Source organism: Xenopus laevis, chromosome 1S (assembly GCF_017654675.1).
Source record: "Xenopus laevis strain J_2021 chromosome 1S, Xenopus_laevis_v10.1, whole genome shotgun sequence".
NCBI classification, from domain to species: domain Eukaryota; kingdom Metazoa; phylum Chordata; class Amphibia; order Anura; family Pipidae; genus Xenopus; species Xenopus laevis.
In genome coordinates, this window is record NC_054372.1 from 202,159,360 (window position 1) to 202,182,156 (window position 22,797).

Here is a 22,797-nt window from a genome sequence, read left to right on the forward strand (position 1 = left end):
TGTTAAGGGTAGTCCTAAAAATCTTCAATCTATTTACTACATATTCAGGATTTCGCACTAATTGGTCCAAATCCACTATCTTCCTCGTAGATCTAGAGAGACAAATAGGAATGGTGGCAGATAATCGATTACAAACTGCAAATTCCTTCAAATATCTGGGAATAGAAATCCACCTCAAAACGGATCAATTCATTCCCTTAAACATCGCACCCATTAATCAGAAGTTAAAGCTGTACTTTCAATCTGGCGCTCTTTAACACTGACCTTGTGGGGGAGGGTAAATTTAATAAAAATGGTTTACTTACCCAAGTATGTGTTCCTTAACAGTCCAATAGCATTACCCGGAGAGGTCTGTAAAGGGGTACCTTCCTGTGGAACAATAATATAGTGAATAAAGTACCCCCTCTTGTAAAATATAAGGATATTATTAGTTACCGAGGAGTTTCATGACCATATAAAAGTACGAGGCCGAAGGCCGAGTTATACAGGTCATGGAACTCCGAGGTAACTTCTAATATCCTCATATTTTACAACTGGGGGTACTTTATTTATTATAATACACAAATTTTAGTGAGTCATGTGACAGAAATGACATCACTACTCACCGTTTATAACTGATGACATCACTACTCACCGTTTATAAGGATATAATTTACAGGATATTCATGGCTTTTGTGTATTATATATATATAATATATATACCACGGGTGTCTTCCAAGGCATTATCGGCACCTTATGATGCGGGGGTCTCGGACTACCAAACGTCTTTTTGTATTATTTGGCATAACAATTAGCATACATACATGAGTGGCTTGCACAGGCCCAGGACAAGCCAAATGTTATACTGCAGGCACATCAGGTTGGCTGGCTGGAAGCATTACAAATTGTCCTTTTAGAAAAGGAAAAGACTACACAATCTAACAGCATGCATAATGGCACCCTACCAGGCAAACCACCATGGAGATGGCTTGTCCCCTCACCTTCCCTTGTGGAACTGAAATACCTGAGAGATCTAATATGTGATCTCTTATTTGTGGATAAAGCAAACCCTGGATACCCCTACAGTAGCCATGTTTAGAGATTTGCAGTTTAGTCATATATTTAATTCAAAATTCAGTAATCTAACAGTAAAGTTGTCAGAACCTTCAATAATCTCTTATATACATCCCTCTAAAGTCACCTCACACTATACGCTAGCTATATGTCTACCATCCCCTCACTGTTTCAGAAAGCATACGGTACGTTGAGATTGGATTTACCGGCACTTAATAATGAGCATTTATATCGCTTCTTGATATCAGCCGCAGATAAATTGATCCAACACAAATTTCTGTTACGTACATAACCCCTAACAAATTAGTTAAAATGGGTAAGTATAATGCACAATGCTTCTTCCTAGCTCATGGGTTTGTCCGCTGATAATAAAGTATTGGACAGACATCGGTACATATAGAACAGAGGCTCGAGAATTACCGAATTTATCCACACCTGAAAACTGCCTCCTGGGAATTGTAGAAGACATTATCCCCAGACCCCACACTAGACTAACAGTGAGATTATTGCTGTTCTATGGAAAAAAGATATTAGTAATGCGCTGGGTCTCTCCCGTACCCCCCACTAGAATGGATAAACTATATAAACTGTGTATTTGCTTCCGTTGCTCAAACTTACATATAAATCAAGGAGATGCTCAACTAAATCTCAGAGGGTTTGGGAAACATAGTGTGACATAGATTTAGGTAATTAGCTTTACTGATGTACTGAATGGCAACTATATGATCACAATTGTAAGACTGTCAGTGTGATGATACTGTACCCCTCTTTTTCCCTTTTGTGCCCCTTTTGGTTAAAACTCAATAAAAAGGAAACCTGTTAAAAAAGTACCTTGTTGTGTTGCAGGATTTTCCCTGTAGATTAGACCTCCCCCTCCCTGCAGACATGGTGGCCCTGTCGCTAAAGATCAGCATTGGAAATGTGGTGAAGACCATGCAGTTTGAGCCATCCACCATGATATACGATGCCTGCCGAATCATCCGCGAGAAGGTCCCTGAGGCACAGATTGGCCAACGTGAGTATAGATGTATGGACAGATGTATGGACAGATGTGTGGATAGATTTATGTAAAGATTTGTGTATAGATGTATGTATAGATGTATGTATAGATGTATGTATAGATGTATGTATAGATGTATGTATAGATGTATGTATAGATGTATGTATAGATGTATGTATAGATGTATGTATAGATGTATGTAAAGATGTATGTATAGATGTATGGATAGATTTATGTAAAGATTTGTGGATAGATGTATGTATAGATTGGTGGACAGATTGGTGGACAGATTGGTGGACAGATTGGTGGACAGATTGGTGGACAGATTGGTGGACAGATTGGTGGACAGATGGGTGGACAGATGGGTGGACAGATGGGTGGACAGATGGGTGGACAGATGGGTGGACAGATGGGTGGACAGATGGGTGGACAGATGGGTGGACAGATGGGTGGACAGATGGGTGGACAGATGGGTGGACAGATGTGTGGATAGATTTATGTAAAGATTTGTGGATAGATGGATGTATACATGTATGTATAGATGTATGTATAGATGTATGTATAGATGTATGTATAGATGTATGTATAGATGTATGTATAGATTGGTGGACAGATTGGTGGACAGATTGGTGGACAGATTGGTGGACAGATTGGTGGACAGATTGGTGGACAGATGTGTGGATAGATTTATGTAAAGATTTGTGGATAGATGTATGTATAGATGTATGTATAGATGTATGGATAGATGTATGGATAGATGTATGTATAGATGTATGTATAGATGTATGTATAGATTGGTGGACAGATTGGTGGACAGATTGGTGGACAGATTGGTGGACAGATTGGTGGACAGATTGGTGGACAGATGTGTGGATAGATTTATGTAAAGATTTGTGGATAGATGTATGTATAGATGTATGTATAGATGTATGGACAGATTGGTGGACAGATGTGTGGACAGATGTGTGGACAGATGTATGGACGGATGGGTGGACGGACAGATGGGTGGACGGACAGATGGGTGGACGGACAGATGGGTGGACGGACAGATGGGTGGACGGACAGATGGGTGGACGGACAGATGGGTGGACGGACAGATGGGTGGACGGACAGATGGGTGGACGGACAGATGGGTGGACGGACAGATGGGTGGACAGATTTATGTAAAGATTTGTGGATAGATGGGTGGATAGATGGGTGGATAGATGGGTGGATAGATGGGTGGACAGATGGGTGGACAGATGGGTGGACAGATGGGTGGAAAAATTTATGTAAAGATTGGTGGACAGATTGGTGGACAGATTGGTGGACAGATTGGTGGACAGATGGGTGGACAGATGGGTGGACAGATGGGTGGACAGATGGGTGGACAGATGTATGGATAGTGTCACTGAAGAGTGGGACTAAAATGGGATCCTGCGCAGGCCCCTTTGCCAGTAGGGGAACAACACAATAAAAAAAAGGGCTTTGGCCTACAGGGGAATGGGTAAGGGTTTTGCAGATTTCTGATGGTGGCTCTGCACTATTCATATTCACAACACTGTGCACTGAGACAATTTAGTAATGGAACAGAAATAGAAATATATCATGAATAATGGGTTAGTTTTACAAGAGGATAGAAGTTCATGTGCTCAGAGCTTACAGTCTAAATGGGTGGATTTAGACACAAAGTGCTGATAATTACCATGGTTACTTGGTCTTTTACACATTTGATTAGATAAGTAACTGTAGCAATGTTAATTGGTCTTTTAGAGCACACATTTGATTGGATATGTTACTGTAATTATATTACTTGGTCTTTTAGAGCATGGAACTGATTGGATGGGTTACTTTAATGTTAAGGTGGCGAATCACTGTCAGATTAATGCTGCTTATATCAGAGCGATTCAGCAGCTTATCTCCAGGTTATGTGTATGGATCACTCTGACAGGCCTTCCCAACCCCATATGCTTGTTGATGCAGTCCTGTATCCCCTTTATTGTGAAGTGTATCGGAGATTGATCTGCTTGTTTGGTCACCTGTCCTAACTGACCGTAACAACACAATAGCCTTGGATATTCTACTTGTCAAGAAATCACCCAAGCCCCTCTGAAAGGGTGTTTCACCTTTTAGTATGTTATGGAATGGTCATTTCTAAGCAACTTTTCATATGGTCTTTATTTTCTTTATAGTTGATAAATTATTTGCTGTTTTTTTGCCACTTTCAAATGTGGGTAACTGACCTCATCTAAAAAACATATGCTCTTTGAGGCTATAAATGTATTGCTATTGCTACTTATTACTCATCTATTTATTCAGGCCTCTCTTACTCATATTCCAGACATTAAGGGGTGCCAAATAAGGGCACCGATTGGCTATTGATAGCCCATATATGGACTGGGAGGCTCTGTTTGTCAGTACATCTGATTTTTATACAACCAAAAAATTTGCCTCTTAGCCAGGAATTAAAAAATAAGTATCTGCTTTGAGGCCACTGAGAAAAACATCCAAGTGGTTAGGGAGCAGCATGTTACTCACGAGCTACTGGTTGGGGGGATCACTGCTCTGCATTATGCTAAACCTTCATTTCAACATCAACAACCCCTTTAAAGCATCAGGATCAGCATCACAACATCACCCGGCAGTGCATTCCCCAACCTCACTGTCCTCACTGTGATGAACCCCCTACTCTGTTCCTTTAAATGAAACTTCTTTTCCTCTAGTCTGAAGGGGAGGCCTCTGGTACGTGATTCTCTTTATGGGTAAAAAGGTCCCCTGCTATTTGTCTATAATGTCCTCTAATGTACTTGTAAAGTCTAATCATGTCCCCTCACAAGAGCCTTTTTTCCAGAGAAAACAACCCCAACATTGTCAGTCTCCCCTCATAATTTAACTCTTCCCTCCCTCTAACCAGTTTAGTTGCACTTAGTCTCTGCACTCTCTCCAGCTCATTTATATCCCTCTTAAGGACTGGAGTCCAAAACTGCCCCCATACTCCAGATGAGGCCTCACCAGGGACCTATAAAGAGACACAATTATGTTTCATCCCTTGAGTTAATGCCCTTTTTTATTCAAGAACTTTATTTGCTTTAGTAGCCACAGAATGACACTGCCCAGAATTAGACAACGTGTTATCTACAAAGACCCCAAGATCCTTCTCATTTAAGGAAACTCCCAACACACTGCCATTTAGTGTAGAACTTGCATTTATATTATTTTTGCCAAAGTGCATAACCTGCATTTATCAACATTGAACCTCATTTTCCAGTTTGCTGCCCAGTTTTCCAGTTTAGACAAATCACTGTGCAAAGTGGCAGCATCCTGCATGGAACCTATAGTTCTGCACAATTTAGTCTCATCTGCACAAATAGAAACAGTACTTTCAATGGCACCTCCAGGTCATTAATAAACAAGTTGAAAAGCAAGGGACCTAGTACAGAGCCCTGCGGTACTCCACTAACAACACTGGTCCAATTAGAAAATGTTCCATTTACCACCACTCTTTGTAGTCTATCTTTTAGCCAGTTCTCTATCCAGGTACAAATACTATGTTCCAGGCCAACATTCCTTCATTTAACCAGTAACCTTCTGTGTGGCACTGTATCAAATGCTTTAGCAAAGTCTAAGTAAATCACATCCCTGCCATCCCAGAATCCAGGTCTCTACTTACATTCTCATAAAAAGAAATTAAGTTAGTCTGGCAAGATCTATTACACATAAAACCATGCTGGCACAAACTCATAGTATTGTGATTTGCAATGTAGTTACCGCAAGTATCCCTTAATACCCTCTCAAAAAGTTTTTCTACTACTTGTGTGAGTGCTCATTGGTTCTGATGTCTGTCTCACATTGTTACTATGTGCATTCTGTTTGGTTACACTCGCCATTGAAGCACATTGACTTGTTCTTGTCTTACAGCCAATGATTTCGGCCTTTTCTTGTCTGATGAGGACCCCAAGAAAGGCATCTGGCTGGAGGCTGGGAAAGCACTGGACTATTACATGCTTCGCAATGGGGTGAGATAGAGATTCTTAGCCCCCCGCTAGGCACCCCTTCCTCCCTGTCCCGCTCCTGATTGCCCGTGTCTCTCCTCTCTACCACAGGATACTCTGGAATACAGAAAGAAGCAGCGACCACTCAAGATCCGCATGTTGGATGGAACAGTCAAAACTGTTATGGTGGACGACTCCAAGACCATGAGTGACCTTCTGATGACCATCTGTGCTCGTATTGGTGAGATGATCTGTGCCATGGGCAGCCTGCATTTGTGGGAAATGGGGGAATGTGGCACCAACGGTGCCAGCAATGGGGGGGGGCAGTGCAACTCTTAGGCTAATGTGCCTTTTAGTAACAGGGGGACGTGCTATAACTGTGTGGCTTAGAGGTGGCATGAGCCGTTTATTGCCTATATGATAACATATCATCTGTCATTCTGACTATCCACCTAGTGCCAGGATATGTCCCAGGCAGCTTCCACTCATACAGAAAGTGTACCTGCCCTTCTCTATAGGAATAACCAATTATGACGAGTACTCGTTAGTCCGTGAGATAATGGAGGAGAAGAAAGAAGAGGTTACGGGAACACTGAAACGGGACAAGACTCTGCTCCGGGATGATAAGAAAATGGAGAAACTAAAACAGAAGCTGCACACGGATGATGAATGTGAGTATCACAGTGGCCAATACATTGGTATCACAATTACTTGGGAGGGTTCCTCTGCACCCCAGCCTATATTCTTACTGAATTATTCTCCTCTCCCACAGTGAACTGGCTGGACCCTGGGCGCACATTACGTGAGCAGGGAGTGGATGAGAATGAGACCCTTCTATTGAGGAGAAAGTTTTTCTACTCTGACCAAAATGTGGATTCCAGAGATCCTGTCCAACTGAATTTGCTCTATGTCCAGGTAATGATCACTACTGCATTCACTGTCACACATCACTTATGTCTGTCTACCTAAAGAACTCACACTTATTCCTCCCAGTACTGTCTTATGTCTGTCCCATCTAGTCTGTCCCTTCCCCCATCTACCTAAAGAACTCACACTTATTCCTCCCAGTACTGTCTTATGTCTGTCCCATCTAGTCTGTCCCTTCCCCCATCTACCTAAAGAACTCACACTTATTCCTCCCAGTACTGTCTTATGTCTGTCCCATCTAGTCTGTCCCTTCCCCCATCTACCTAAAGAACTCACACTTATTCCTCCAGTACTGTCTTATGTCTGTCCCATCTAGTCTGTCCCTTCCCCTATCTACCTAAAGAACTCACACTTATTCCTCCCCCAGTACTGTCTTATGTCTGTCCCATCTAGTCTGTCCCTTCCCCTATCTACCTAAAGAACTCGGACTTATTCTCCCCAGTACTGTCTTATGTCTGTCCCATCTAGTCTGTCCCTTCCCCTATCTACCTAAAGAACTCACACTTATTCCTCCCCCAGTACTGTCTTATGTCTGTCCCATCTAGTCTGTCCCTTCCCCTATCTACCCAAAGAGCTCAGACTTATTCTCCAGTACTGTCTTATGTCTGTCCCATCTAGTCTGTCCCTTCCCCTATCTACCTAAAGACTCACTTATTCCCCCAGTACTGTCTTATGTCTGTCCCCCATCTAGTCTGTTCTTTCCCTATCTACCTAAAGAACTCAGACTTATTCCTCCCCCAGTACTGTCTTTTGTCTGTCCCTTCCTTATCTACCATAAGGGCTCAGGCTTATCTCCCCCCCAGTACATTCCAATTCATTCTGCACATTATTCAAAAACATGAAGTATAAGACAGTCTCATTGTGATATGTTAGCCCAGTAGGACTATTTTCCATCTTTATTAGTTAGCACATTTGGTTTGTTTCCTAGGCCCGAGATGACATTTTGAATGGCTCCCACCCTGTCTCATTTGATAAAGCCTGTGAGTTTGCCGGGTACCAGTGCCAGGTGCAGTTTGGACCGCACAATGAAGTAAAGCACAAGCCGGGATTTTTGGAGTGAGTGGAAACATTGTGTTATAATAATGACTTCCTTCAGTCTCTTTGTCTGTCCTGCTGGGGACTGGGTGGACAGAAACTATACACTGTTTGTATTTATGCTTTAATTTGTATTTCTCCAACATCTGCATGGGGGACACAGGGACAGTGGGGTACAGCCAGTATCACTAGGAGGCAGGACACAACATTAAAAAAAAATAGACTTGGCTCCTCCCCCACTGGCTATACCCTTCCAGTAGGGGGAGGCCTAAGCAGTTTTTTGTTGTGTCCTCAGGAGGTAGGACATGTTTTATTTTTTTACATCAACTTTATTCAGTCAGAGGAGATGGTTAAGGAGCCCTACACTGAGAAGTGGGTTGTTACTTGACAGCTCCCAGCTCCCTTCTACAGTCGGTTTTCACTAGGCGACTGTTAATGCTCGATAGCAGGGGCACCCTACCATTTTAAATAGGCGCCAGTACAGCCTCCCTGCGTGCGCACTCATTCCCGTAAGAGCTTCACAGTAGGAGATGTGCACTTCTGCAACTAGCAGTGACGCCAAATCTCCTCACACAAGACCGCTCAGTGCAGCTGAGGTCCGACTAGACTCACTTCCTGGCAGGCGCATATATAAACAGTTATTCCTGCTTCTGGGCTACTCTATTACGTTTCACATTATTGTCACAGATTTTTAGTGCAGCAACTGAACACTCCTAGCCATCCCCTTAAAAGGGGGCAGCTTACCCCACCATGTCTCAGGGGCCTAACGATTGCCTCTTTTCCAAGCGAGTCACCTCTATGAAATTTTTAGCGTGTGCCAAATGCCGCAAGCGCTTACCAGCAGGGCATAAAGAGCCCATTTGCTCAGCTTCGGGCTCTGGAATCCCAGGATCTGCTCCCCCTCAGTACAACAGACCTTACAGATGGGTACAGTCTCCACAGACACTTCTCTCCCTGGGGCCCAAGACGTCCCAAATTGGGCATCAAAAGTCGCAACAGGAATTCCAAGGTTGGCACATTCACTAGACAAACTCGTGGCCCCCTTAGACAACCCAAGGAGTAAGCCTCATAAACGGAGGGCCCCATCTTTCTCAGAAGAGGATAGTGACAGTAGACCCAGAGATCAATCTTCTCCCCCTCCAGAGGGCATTCTGTCAGAAGGAGAGCTGTCCCTTAGTGACCAGGATGAGGAAGACCCTCTGTTACATTCCTCAGAGGCCATTGATTCCCTTATCCTTTCGGTTATAGACACTCTTCACCTACAAGAGGCGGAGACCTCGACGTCAGTGTCTAGCACCCTTTTCAAAACAAAGAGCAAAGCGTCTTCAGTTTTTCCCTGCCATTCACAGCTTGACCACATAATTCTACAGGAATGGGATAAACCCTGAAAGGGGTTTCCAGGCAAACCGCAGATTCAAAAAACTCTATCCATTTGCGGCAGAGACCTCAGTCAAGTGGTCTTCCCCACCCTTGGTGGACACACTGGTTTCCCAGCTCGCTAAGAACACCGCTATACCAGTCCCAGATGCTTCATCATTCAAGGAAGCCATGGACAAGAAATTAGAGGGGTTGTTAAGCTCCAATTTCGTAGGCTCAGGTACTTCCCTTCGTCCAACATTGGCCACAGCCTGGGTAAGCAGAGCAATTCAATCTTGGTCAGAGTCTCTACTTGACGCAATCCAGTCGGGGGCACCACGTCACAAATTGTCTCGATGGGCATTACAGATAAAGGACGCTAACGACTACATCTGCGAAGCATACTTTGATACCACCCATTTGATAAGCCGCACCTCTGCAATGGCAGTGGCCGCTTTGTGTCCAGGGTCCCCCCAGAACAAAACAAGCACAAAGCCTTCCAGGTGATCTCCAAACTGTTACTAACAGGAGTGATTGCCTCAGTTCCGTCTGGAGAACGCTTCAAAGGCTACTATTCAAACCTATTTGTAGTCCCCAAAAAGGATGGATCTCTTCACCCTGTTGTAGACCTCAAAGTTCATCCGTCAGCACAGGTTAAAAATGAAGTAACTTCGATCGGTCATCGCAGCAATGACTCCAGGCAAATTCCTGGTATCCCTATATATAAAGGAGGCATACCTATATGTACCTATTTTCCTTCCCCATCAGAATTTCTTACGATTTGCCTTACAAAACTGCCACTACCAGTTCACGGCACTTCCATTCATCCTGACATCAGCACCCAGGGTCTTCACAAAGATCACAGCAACAGCTGCAGAAGTAATCCGCAACAAGGGAATATCGATCATCCTGTACCTGGACAAACTGCTAATCAAGGCACCCTCAGCGCAGGAGGCCAAACAGGCTCTTTGCTTTACCACGTCCACTCTCCAGGAACTCGGTTGGTGCATCAACAGGGACAAAACCTCGCTAATTCCCAGCAAACTCTCAACGTTTCTGTGGATGAACTTCAACACAGTCACTGGTTAAATCCCTACTGGAGAGGCCAACACATACAGCCAGATTCTGCATGAAAGTCCTGGGGGTCATGGTGTCCTCGATAGAAGCAGTACCTTTTGCACAGGTTCCACCTCAGAGAACTGCAGTGGAACATTCTATCGGTCTGGACACGGAAGTCGCTATTTCAGATAATACGACTTTCCAACAAGACCCGGGCATCGCTACTCTGGTGGCTGAAAACCAGCAATCTCTGCCTGGACAGGCCACTTGGGAATCCACTGTGGACGGATGCAAGCCTGTCCAGTTGGGGCGCAGTACTGGAAGCACATGCAGCACAAGGCCTATGGGTCCCAGAGTAGACAAATCAACCTTCTAGAAATTCGAGCAAGTGGGCCTAAGACACTGGCAGAGAGAACTTGCAGGGCAAGCTGTAAAGGTCCAATCCGACAACTCCACGGCTGTAGCCCACATAAACCACCAGGGCAGAACAAGAAGCAGAGCAGCTCTCAACAAAGTCAAGGCCATCTTTCAGTGGGCGGAGACCAACAATACTCTGTCGGCAATTCACATTCTAGGACTGCTATCTGGGAAACAGACTTTCTGAGCAGACAGTCAGTAGACCCAGAAGAATGCTCACTCAAAGAAGAGATCTTCAACGAGATAACATCAAGGTGGTGAATCCTGGAAGTGGACTTAATGGGCAGACATCAGAACAGAAAGGTGCAGATATTCTTTGCCAGGTACCAGGATCCCCTGGCATTAGGCAAGGACGCCCTAACGTCAAACTGGAAGTTCTGTCTAGCCTACGCTTTTCCACCTCTTCCCCTCGTTCCAAGAACAAGCAGGAAGTTACATGGGGAAAGGACAACACTTATTCTAATAGCTCCCAAGTGGCCCAGAAGAATGCGGTTCTCCGACCTCCTCAACCTCTCCATAGAGGAACCATGGATGCTTCCTACGCAACCAGACCTTCTACACCAAGCTCTCGTACTCCACCCAAACCCATTAATCCTCAAATTGACGGCGTGGCTATTGAGACCCAGATTCTGAAGTGTAAAGGTTTTCGCGATGAGGTGGTGAAAGTAATGCGAGCTGCTCGAAAGCCTGTCTCAGCTAAAACTTACCACAGAGTATGGAACACCTATCATCAATTGTGTATCCAGAAAGCCAAGTATTTCAACAAGCAATCCATTCCCAGTCTATTAGAATTTCTACAAGACGGTCTATCCATGGGTCTCCCTAGGATCTCTTAAATCACAGATATCCGCTCTGTCCATACTTTTTCAAAGACGCCTGAACCTTCGTCCAGGGAGTAACTTACTTAGCCCCTCCAATTCGGGCTCCGGTACCCACATGGGACCTCACTCTGCAAGCTCTCTAACATCCACCTTTCGAACCTATGGCTTCCATTCCTTTGCAGCTTCTCACCTTAAAGTCTGTTTTCCTCAAAGCTGTGTCCTCAGACAAGAGAGTCTCAGAACAAGTGCATTGTCATGCGAGCCTCCATTCCTCACCTTCCACCCAGACAGGGCAGTGCTTTGTACAGTACCATCGTTTCTTCCGAAGGTGGTGTCATCCTTCCACTTAAACCAGGAGATTACAATCCCAACCTTCTGTCCTTCACCATCTAACACCAAGGAACAGATGTTACACTCTCTGGACCCTGTCTGGGCCCTCACGTTCTATCTGCACAGAACCCATGACATACCCAAGTCGGATACATTATTGTTCTGCCTTTGGGCCATCATCAGGGCACACTGGCTCCCAAATCCACCATATCAAGATGGATTAAACAAACCATTCAACAAGCCTGTACCTCAAAGGGTAAATCCCCCCCTCTCAAAATTAGGGCTCACTCAACCAGGGGAATGAGCACTTCCTGGGCCTTTCTAAACCAGGTCTCAGCGGAACAGCTGTACAAAGCAGCTACGAGTACTTCTATCCACTCCTCCAAAATTTTACCATTTTGACACCTTTGCGGCTTCTGACACCTGCTTTGGGAGGTACTTCAAGCCTCAGTGGTTTCTCCCACGTAGGCCTATCCTTCCCTCCCTAATTCAGGGGACAGCTTTGGAATGTCCCCCAAGCAGATGTTGGAGAAAGGGAGATTTTGTGTACTCACCGTTAAATCTCTTTCTCTTCAACAGCTTGGGGGACACAAGGCTCCCCTCCCTGGATAGGGGTTATCTTACATGCAGACGTGGTTGTTATAGAGTTAAGTTACATTTTTTCTATAAAGGTTATTGTTTCCTTTGGTAAAAAACTGATTATGGCTCTGCCTACTGGAGTGGTATAGCCAGTGGGGGAGGAGCCAAGTCTATTTTTTATTCTTGTGTCCTGCCTCCTAATGATACTAGCTATACCCCACTGTCCGTGTGTCCCCCACGCTGTTGAAGAGAAAGAGATTTAACAATGAGTACAAAAATCTCCTTTCTAATTAAATAACTGAATAACTCAAAAAACACAAATAATAAAAAATAAAAACTACTTGCAATTTGGTACATCATACATCAAAAGTTCATTCAATGGTGAATAAAAAAAACCCTTTAAAGTTTCATGTTTCCCCTTCTTATGTGTTTGTGAAGCAGCTGTGGGAGAGGGTCAGCGACCCTGTAACTAATTCATGAGTTTTCTCCCTGCTGAGCAGAATCCCTGAGTTTCATTAAAGGCAGCTGTTAGAATTGATACAATAGTTGCACTTATATTCCCCATAGATCCTACTGAGAAATAGAGCAACTAATGGATCAGCCGATTGGATCAGAATCTGCACCTGAGTTACTGAGCTGCCACTCACACTCACACTCACACACTAGAGACACAAACATTTATTATTAAACTTTTATTTTGGAGAAATGGTTGAAAATAAAAGTTGAAAAGCAATTAAATAAAGTCTGTTTGGAAGGTGAACAATATCATAGTATGTAAAATTGAGTTTCACTGTAGCTGAAATCATAGCCAAAAAGAAGAAAGTCAGTGTATACTCACACGCAAGGCATTGTGACACTGATATTGTATGTTGTATTTTTCATCATATTCACTCTGTTTCTGCCATTTATATTACCCGACACTTATTTATGCTTTCCTCCTCTCTGCAGGCTGAAAGACTTTCTCCCCAAAGAATACATCAAACAGAAGGGCGAACGCAAGATTTTCCTTGTATGTTCCCTGTGCATATATGTATAGCAACATGTTAGATACACACTGAGCACTACAGACTGGGGGTTAGATACACACTGAGTACTACAGACTGGGGGTTAGATACACGCTCAGTGCTACAGACTGGGGGTTAGATACACACTGAGTACTACAGACTGGGGGTTAGATACACGCTCAGTGCTACAGACTGGGGCTTAGATACACACTGAGTGCTACAGACTGGGGGTTAGATACACACTGAGTGCTACAGACTGGGGGTTAGATACACACTGAGTACTACAGACTGGGGGTTAGATACACGCTGAGTACTACAGACTGGGGGTTAGATACACGCTCAGTGCTACAGACTGGGGGTTAGATACACACTGAGTACTACAGACTGGGGGTTAGATACACGCTCAGTGCTACAGACTGGGGGTTAGATACACACTGAGTGCTACAGACTGGAGGTTAGATACACACGGATTACTACAGACTGGGGGTTAGATAGACACTGAGTACTACAGACTGGGGGTTAGATACACGCTCAGTGCTACAGACTGGGGGTTAGATACACACTGAGTACTACAGACTGGGGGTTATATACACACTGAGTACTACAGCCTGGGGGTTAGATAGACACTGAGTGCTACAGACTGGGTGTTAGATACACACTCAGTGCTACAGACTGGGGGTTATATACACACTGAGTACTACAGACTGGGGGTTATATACACACTGAGTACTACAGACTGGGGGTTAGATAGACACTGAGTGCTACAGACTGGGTGTTAGATACACACTCAGTGCTACAGACTGGGGGTTATATACACACTGAGTACTACAGACTGGGGGTTAGATACACACTGAGTACTACAGACTGGGGGTTAGATACACACTGAGTGCTACAGACTGGGGGTTAGATACACACTGAGTACTACAGACTGGGGGTTAGATACACACTGAGTGCTACAGACTGGGGGTTAGATACACACTGAGTGCTACAGACTGGGGGTTAGATACACACTGAGTGCTACAGACTGGGGGTTAGATACACACTGAGTACTACAGACTGGGGGTTAGATACACACTGAGTGCTACAGACTGGGGGTTAGATACACACTGAGTGCTACAGAGTGGGGGTTAGATACACACTGAGTACTACAGACTGGGGGTTAGATACACACTGAGTGCTACAGACTGGGGGTTAGATACACACTGAGTGCTACAGAGTGGGGGTTAGATACACACTGAGTACTACAGACTGGGGGTTAGATACACACTGAGTGCTACAGACTGGGTGTTAGAGTGCTGTGGAGATCCAGTAAGTACATAACACACCGTTTGTAATTAATTTATTATACAATTATTTTCTTTTAGGCTCACAAACAGTGTGGGAATATGAGTGAGATAGAAGCAAAGGCTCGTTATGTGAAACTCGCTCGCTCCCTGAAAACTTACGGAGTTTCCTTTTTCTTAGTTAAGGTGAGAGGCACTGCTGGTGCTGATCCATTGTCTCTTCTCCTTTCTTTATATTGTTCAGCCTGTCTCTTCCCTTATCCTAATATTAATAATCACATCTCCACTTCCGCTCTCTCATTCTCTCTAACTCTCTCTCCTCACAGGAGAAAATGAAGGGGAAGAATAAACTGGTTCCGCGCCTCCTGGGGATCACTAAAGAGTGTGTCATGAGAGTGGATGAAAAGACCAAGGAAGTTATTCAGGAGTGGAACCTGACTAATATCAAGCGCTGGGCGGCCTCCCCCAAGAGCTTTACTCTGGTAGTAATCTCTACTTTATACTCACAGTTACATGGTATTTACTTGCATTTCTCCATTAATTACACACACATCATCATCTCCTCTTCAAATAATTATAGAAACATGATCATCTTTGTAAATGTTGTCTTTGTGTGTGTGTAGGAGAGGCTGTCCAGTGCGTCTCCTAGCCTGGTGTGTTTGTGACTAGTGAGTCCCCGACCAGTCAGTGGAGTTATTATTAATGTGTCACACACCCTCTCACACTACCTTGTTTATTTCGTAGGACTTTGGCGACTATCAGGACGGATATTACTCTGTGCAAACAACTGAAGGGGAACAAATTGCTCAGCTCATTGCTGGTTACATCGATATTATACTGAAAAAGGTAACAGATCTGCTGCAGTATTTCTCTGTAACAATCAAGTACCACAGATTATCTTTCAGAATTGAAAATATATTTATATATATATATATATATATATATATATATATATATATATATATATATATATATATATATATATATATATATATATATATATATATATATATATATATATATATATATATTAAAGGATATTATAAGTTACAGAGGTGTTTCATGACCATATTTTTATACAGGTCATGGAACTCCGAGGTAACTTCTAATATCCTCATATTTTGCAACAGGGGGTACTTTATTTATTATAATACACAAGGCAGGTGGGCGCGGGAGGAAGGCAGGCCGACATGGAGCAGGCAGATGATCTGGAGCCAGAGGAAGTGCCTCACTGTAGATTAACTCACTTTTTGTTTTGTGTTCTATAGAAAAAGAGCAAAGATCACTTTGGATTGGAGGGGGATGAGGAGTCGACCATGTTGGAGGATTCTGTGTCCCCTAAAAAGTAAGAACTCTGCAGTGTTGCATTTACTGGGAGAACCTAAGTGTTTATATATGCAGCTTATTAGCCTTGTGTGCTCATAGCAAATCATCTGTGACACTTTTCTTGGCAGATCCACTCTTCTTCAACAACAGTTTAACCAAGTTGGCAAAGTGGAGCACGGCTCAGTGGCCCTTCCTGCTATAATGCGCTCAGGAGCCAGTGGCCCCGAGAACTTCCAGGTGGGCTCAATGCCACAAGCACAGCAACACATTACCAGTGGCCAAATGCACTTGGGCCACATGCCACCCCTGGTAAGTCATAATGGATTCACTTCATTAAACCTGCCTGTATCCTCTGAATGGTTTCCCTCCCTGATGCCAATCACTTCTCTCCCCACAGACCTCGGCCCAGCAGGCACTGACCGGCACCATCAACTCCAGCATGCAGGCTATTAATGCTGCCCAGGCCACGCTCGATGACTTTGACACATTGCCACCTCTGGGAGACGATGCGGTGAGTATTGTTGCCCCTGTGTTGCCTCTTGTATTTTCTTTTTAACACCTTAAATGCTGGACTATTAATCTTGTTGCACTGCTTATTGCCAGTGATCATATAAATTAGCTGTCACAGTGGCACATTCATGTTTACAATGTAGATTTTGTGGTTGGTGCCCCTTAAAGGGTTAATGGGAATTTTGGAAGCCTACTATAATAATGAGAATAGTTCTCTTACTCTCCTCTGGGCCCAGATATTGGCTGTTGTAGTCTTTAGTCTTCATCTGACTCTTCCCTCTGTTATATGTAGGCATCTAAAGCCTGGCGGAAAAACAAAATGGATAATTCCAAACATGAGATCCACTCACAGGTCGACGCCATAACTGCAGGCACCGCATCTGTTGTAAACCTGACTGCAGGTAAGTGACCCAACTGATCCAGTAATGGGAAGGGCATTTAGTGGGACAAAATGGCAAGACATTCCGCTGACAAGTGGCAGTTATAGTGGTAATGGCAGTGGAGAGCTGCATGGGGATATAGGGGAGGGAGAAATGTGAAGAGAGCAGCCAGGACATTGGAAATGATAACTGTGTAACATAATGAATTGTGAGTAGGAGTTGAAGATTGGAAGGCCAAGGTGTTATGGGGGCTTTATTATGGGGCATTATACACACTGGGAAGACAGAAGGCAGTGGTTAATATTCCCATATTATAGGTAATCCTGCAGACACTGATTACACAGCGGTGGGCTGTGCCGTCACTACTATCTCTTCTAATCTGACTGAGATGTCCCGAGGAGTCAAACTTCTGGCAGCTCTCATGGAAGACGAGGGCGGAAACGGCCGGCAGCTCCTGCATGCAGCTAAAAACTTGGCAGGAGCAGTGTCTGACCTTCTAAAGACTGCCCAGCCAGCAAGCACCGAGGTACCCATGGCATGATGAGTCCCTGGATGGGATATTGTTAGGGGAGATGATGGCTATGGATGGAATATTCTTAGTAGTGGTGATAGGTATGGATGGTTTGTTGTTAGGAAAGATGATTGGTATGAATGTTTTTTTGTTGGGTGAGATGACAGGTATGGATGGTTTTTATGAGAGATGATGGGTATGGATGGTTTGTTTGTATATATATATATAGATGAAGGGTATGGATTGTTTGTTATGAGAGATGATTAGTATGGATGATTTATTAGATGAGATGATTGGTATGGATGATTTGTTAGGTGAGATGATTGGTATGGATGGTTTGTTTGGTTTGTTAGGTGAGATGATGGGTATGGATGGTTTTTTAGGTGAGATGATTGGTATGGATGGTTTGTTAGGTGAGATGATTGGTATGGATGGTTTGTTAGGTGAGATGATTAGTATGGATGGATGGTTTGTTTGGTTTGTTAGGTGAGATGATGGGTATGGATGGTTTGTTAGGTGAGATGATGGGTATGGATGGTTTGTTAGGTGAGATGATGGGTATGGATGGTTTGTTAGGTGAGATGATGGGTATGGATGGTTTGTTAGGTGAGATGATGGGTATGGATGGTTTGTTAGGTGAGATGATGGGTATGGATGTTTTTTTAGGTGAGATGATTAGTATGGATGGTTTGTTAGGTGAGATGATTAGTATGGATGGTTTGTTAAGTGAGATGATGGGTATAGATGGTTTGTTAGGTGAGATGATTAGTATGGATGGTTTGTTAGGTGAGATGATGTTATGGATGGTTTGTTATGTGAGATGATTGGTATGGATGATTTGTTTGGTGAGATGATGGGTATGGATGGTTTGTTGTTGGGGGAGAATACAGCTATGGATGGTTTGTTGGTATAGATGATGGGTATAGATGGTTTGTTATGAGAGATGATTAGTATGGATGATTTATTAGGTGAGGTGATTGGTACAGATGGTTTGTTAGGTGAGATGATTAGTATGGATGGTTTGTTAGGTGAGATGATGGGTTTTGATGGTTTGTTATGAGAGATGATTAGTATGGATGATTTATTAGGTGAGCTGAATGGTATGGATGATTTGTTAGGTGAGATGATTAGTATGGATGATTTATTAGGTGAGATGATTGGTATGAATGATTTGTTAGGTGAGATAATAGGTATGAATAGTTTGTTGTTTGGGGAGTTGACTGGTATTGATGGTTTGTTATTAGGAGAGATGACAGGTATGGATGTTTGTTGAGTTCATGGTTACAGATGGGAAATTGTTGGTGAGTTCATAGGTACCGATGGGACATTGTTAGCTCAAGTTTGTGGGCACAAATGGGATATTACTAGGTTTGTTTGTTGGGAGGTTCAGGATATTTTTCTGAAGATTCGTGAATTTTAACATCACATTATTAGCTCAGTTTCTTGCACAGGAGGTTGTAATGTTTATATTGGATCTGTCAGCAAAGTGGTACATATAATATGTTACATCTTTGATTTTCTTGTGCAGCCGCGCCAGGTCCTCATGCAAGCCGCCGGTAATGTAGGGATGGCAAGTGGAGAATTGCTGAAACAGATTGGAGAATGTGACACTGACTCACAGTTCCAGGTAAATACTGTACCCCAATATCTATAGAAACTATGTACACCCATGCCCATTCAGCCCTGGGTGCCTTTGTGTGTCTATTCTTGCTGTATTGGGCACGTTTGTACCTCCATACGCAAAAGCTTGATGTAAATTCTGGTTCCTTGTGCACATCATATAAATCTCACTAGGTCTCCCTTTAGCCTTCTTTGACTGTAGAGTATATCAGCATCAATCTCTGCTCCTATCTGCAGACCCTCTCAGCCTTCTTCTCCTGCCTATATTAACTAGCTTTATTATAATTTAAAACCTATTTACAGATCCACCCCTCTCAAATTAACAGATATTTTAGGTGTTAAAGCTTCTTCCCTCTCCCAGTTAACCATTATTTCCGTTGTGTTACAACTCCTCCCCTCTCCCAGGTAACATTTGTTTGAGGTGTGCTGCAGCTCCTCCCCTCTCCCAGGTAACATTTATTTCAGGTGTATTACAACTTCCTCTCCTGGGTTACATTTATTTCAGGTGTGTTACAACTCCTCTCCTGGGTAACATTTATTTCAGGTGTGTTACAGCTCCTCCCCTCTCCCAGGTAACATGTATTTCAGGTGTATTACAACTCCTCTCCTGGGTAACATTTATTTCAGGTGTGTTACAGCTCCTCCCCTCTCCCAGGTAACATGTATTTCAGGTGTGTTACAGCTTCTCTCCCAGGTAACATGTATTTCAGGTGTGTTACAGCTCCTCTCCCAGGTAACATTTATTTCAGGTGTGTTACAGCTCCTCCCCTCTCCCAGGTAACATTTATTTCAGGTGTGTTAGAGCTCCTCTCCCAGGTAATGCTGTGGATGGGGCACATGTAGGTGTGGGCTGGTAATGTTGGTCCAGTAACGCCCAGTTCTTGTGGCTTTTCATAGATTTCTGCAGCCAGAGCCACTCGTGGGGTTACTCCTTTAGCTGAGCAGAAAACGGTAACACGAGCCTTGGGGCTCATTCTCTCTGCTCTGGTGGGGGGTACTATCATATAATCAGGGTCTGCTCCTCATTGGTGGACGGTTTAATTCTTTGCTTCTAGAATGATTCTGAGTGCAACAATTGGTCGCTGGGCTTTTCTTGTTCTGCTCATTCGGGTTTGTACTGTAAAAACTTTGTGATCCGATGGCTTGTTGAGCGCTTCTGACCTGGTGATTGGGGCTAATTACAATCAGGCTTTGTTCTAGGAACCAATCTGCTGAGACTGGCTAATGATTTGACTGCTCCGGGATTCTGTTGCCCTCTCCTGGTTTCCCATGGCGAGAGAACTAACCCCACCCCCAGTAACAACAGCCCCACTTAAAGGAGAAGGAAAGTCTTCTTCCACTTGGGGTGCCAAATTTTAGGCACCCCAAGTGAAACCCTGGGCCGGTGCTCCCATCAGCAGAAAACTGCACCGGGGTTATACCAGTGAGCACCACGGAGCCATCCTCTTCCGGCTTCTTCTTTCTTCAAATTTCCTGAGGCAGACGCATGCGCAGTAGAACAAAACAGCAACTTTTTAGTTAAACTTCGACTTTTCACTGTAATGTGCATGTGCAGCCACGTGAGAAAGGAAGAAGCCGGAAGATGATGGCTCCGTGGTGCTCAGTGGTATAACCCCGGTGCAGCTTTCTGCTGATAGGAGCACCGGCCTGGGGTTTCAGGTAAGTTAATACATTCACTTGGGGGTGCCTAACATTTGGCACCCCCAAGTGGAAGAAGCCTTTCCTTCTTCTTTAACTGCCTGGCATCACCCCTCCCCCACCATGGTGTATTAGTCAGAAAGATGAACCTGGAAAAAAACCCTGACCCTATAATCCAGAGCGGGAGTCCCCCGGCACCATCTTGTGTCTGTTCTCAATCTTTCTGGTCTCTTTGCTGACACAAAGCCTGAGGGAACATGTACAGCTGAAGGCGACTCCTGACTAGGCCCAACTGCCCCCCGCAGGGGCCCCACAGAATACAGTATGAATGGGCATAAGATGCTGCCCGGGTACTCCTCTGAGCTGCTCCTCATTAGAGGACCACCTTTCTGACTAATACACAGTATGAGAGGGGGGGGGGAGAGAGAAAAGTGGCGATGCCAGTTAAGGGGGGCTGTTGTTACTGGGGGGGGGGTTAAGTCCTCCTTTAATGTTTGATTCCAGTGCTTATATCAAATATCTATTTTGATTGACTGATTCTGCACGTGTTTTAGTTCTGCGCCTGGAATAATCCTTACAAATGGGTTTGGGTCATCATGAGAAGTGCATCACTGTACCCCCGGTGACCCCTCTCTGCTTCTGTCTCTGCAGGATATGTTGGTACAGTTGGCTAAAGCCGTGGCAAGTGCAGCTGCTGCTCTGGTGCTGAAAGCCAAGAACGTGGCCGAGCGGACAGAAGATGGTGCCCAGCAAACCCAAGTCATCGCTGCTGCCACACAATGTGCCCTCTCCACCTCTCAGCTTGTCGCATGCACCAAGGTACGGGGCACATACAGGTAGTACCCCACCATATGGGCATAAAGAGCTGTATAGCCACATAGAACCAGGCCTGTTGTACAACCCATATTACGGCTTTCTCCAAGGCATGCTGGGTGTTGCACATATACAGCAACTGGAAACAACACGCAGCTGCTCCAGTCTACTAGAACTCACTATTTCATCGGCTACCATTGGCTCTCATGGGTAGGGAAATCGGCAAAGTCAGGCCTTAGTCTTTACCCCAGCACAGCTCCACTGCCAGCCTGGCTCACTGGGTGGTCAGACTATCTTTCCTGGTTATGACCGCTCCAGGCAACCCAACCCCCAAGCAAGGCATCCAGAAGAGTTGCAAAGATTTAGACAAAACATGGTTCTGTTTGTGTTGCTCAAGTACTGACCTATAGAAACACAACATCTAGTTCTATAAAGGCACAACATATACAGTCATATGAAAAAGTTTGGGAACCCCTCTTAATTATTTGGAGTTTTGTTTATCATTGGCTGAACTTCCTTTTAATATATAACATGCCTTATGGAAACAATAGTGACATAAAGTTTATTGGATTAACAGAAAATGTACAATATGCATCACAATGAAATTAGACAGGTGCATAAACAGAGATATTACGTCAATACAAATGTAACAGTCTCTAGACGCCTCCTATAGCCTTTGATGAGTGTCTGGATTCTGGATGTGGCTATTTGTGACCATTGGTCCATACAAAATCTCTCCAGTTCAGTTAAATTTGATGGCTGCTGAGCATGGACAGTCTGCTTCAACTCATCCCATAGATTTTCCATGATATTCAAGTCGGGGGACTCCAGAATATTGTACTTGTCCCTCTGCATAAATGTCTTTGTAGATTTCCAAGTGAGTTTAGGGTCATTGTCTTGTTGGAATATCCGACCCCTGCAGCGGAACTTCAACTTTGTGACTGATGCTTGAACATTATCCTGAAGAATTTGTTCATATTGGGTTGAATTCATCCGACCCTCGACTTTAACAAGGGCCCCAGTAGTGCCTGAACTAGCCACACAGCCCCTGAACTAGCCACACAGCCCCTGAACTAGCCACACAGCCCCACAGCATGATGGGACCTCCACCAAATGTGACAGTCGGTAGCAGGTGTTTTTCTTGGAATGCCGTGTTCTTCTTCC

At 44.2% G+C, this 22,797-nt stretch overlaps 1 protein-coding gene across 2 annotated transcripts in view; it reads left to right on the forward strand.

Moving 5' to 3' along the window:
• Positions 1 to 1,874: 1,874 nt before the first annotated feature.
• The window catches only part of tln2.S (talin 2 S homeolog), a 49,953-nt gene continuing 29,030 nt past the window's right edge, over positions 1,875 to 22,797 (forward strand). Inside the window, exons 1-18 of one of the 2 annotated variants that reach the window (XM_041572140.1) lie at positions 1,875 to 2,068; positions 5,951 to 6,048; positions 6,136 to 6,265; positions 6,543 to 6,695; positions 6,797 to 6,939; positions 7,880 to 8,007; positions 13,497 to 13,557; positions 14,917 to 15,021; positions 15,162 to 15,317; positions 15,580 to 15,681; positions 16,104 to 16,180; positions 16,290 to 16,470; positions 16,559 to 16,672; positions 16,964 to 17,072; positions 17,369 to 17,577; positions 19,091 to 19,189; positions 20,080 to 20,133; positions 21,472 to 21,639. In XM_041572140.1, the coding sequence (XP_041428074.1) occupies positions 1,939 to 2,068; positions 5,951 to 6,048; positions 6,136 to 6,265; positions 6,543 to 6,695; positions 6,797 to 6,939; positions 7,880 to 8,007; positions 13,497 to 13,557; positions 14,917 to 15,021; positions 15,162 to 15,317; positions 15,580 to 15,681; positions 16,104 to 16,180; positions 16,290 to 16,470; positions 16,559 to 16,672; positions 16,964 to 17,072; positions 17,369 to 17,577; positions 19,091 to 19,189; positions 20,080 to 20,133; positions 21,472 to 21,639 (2,217 nt within the window). In that variant the 5' untranslated portion in view covers positions 1,875 to 1,938. The remainder of the gene's footprint in view (positions 2,069 to 5,950; positions 6,049 to 6,135; positions 6,266 to 6,542; positions 6,696 to 6,796; positions 6,940 to 7,879; positions 8,008 to 13,496; positions 13,558 to 14,916; positions 15,022 to 15,161; positions 15,318 to 15,579; positions 15,682 to 16,103; positions 16,181 to 16,289; positions 16,471 to 16,558; positions 16,673 to 16,963; positions 17,073 to 17,368; positions 17,578 to 19,090; positions 19,190 to 20,079; positions 20,134 to 21,471; positions 21,640 to 22,797) is intronic. The other variant, XM_041572142.1, reaches the window with a different exon arrangement.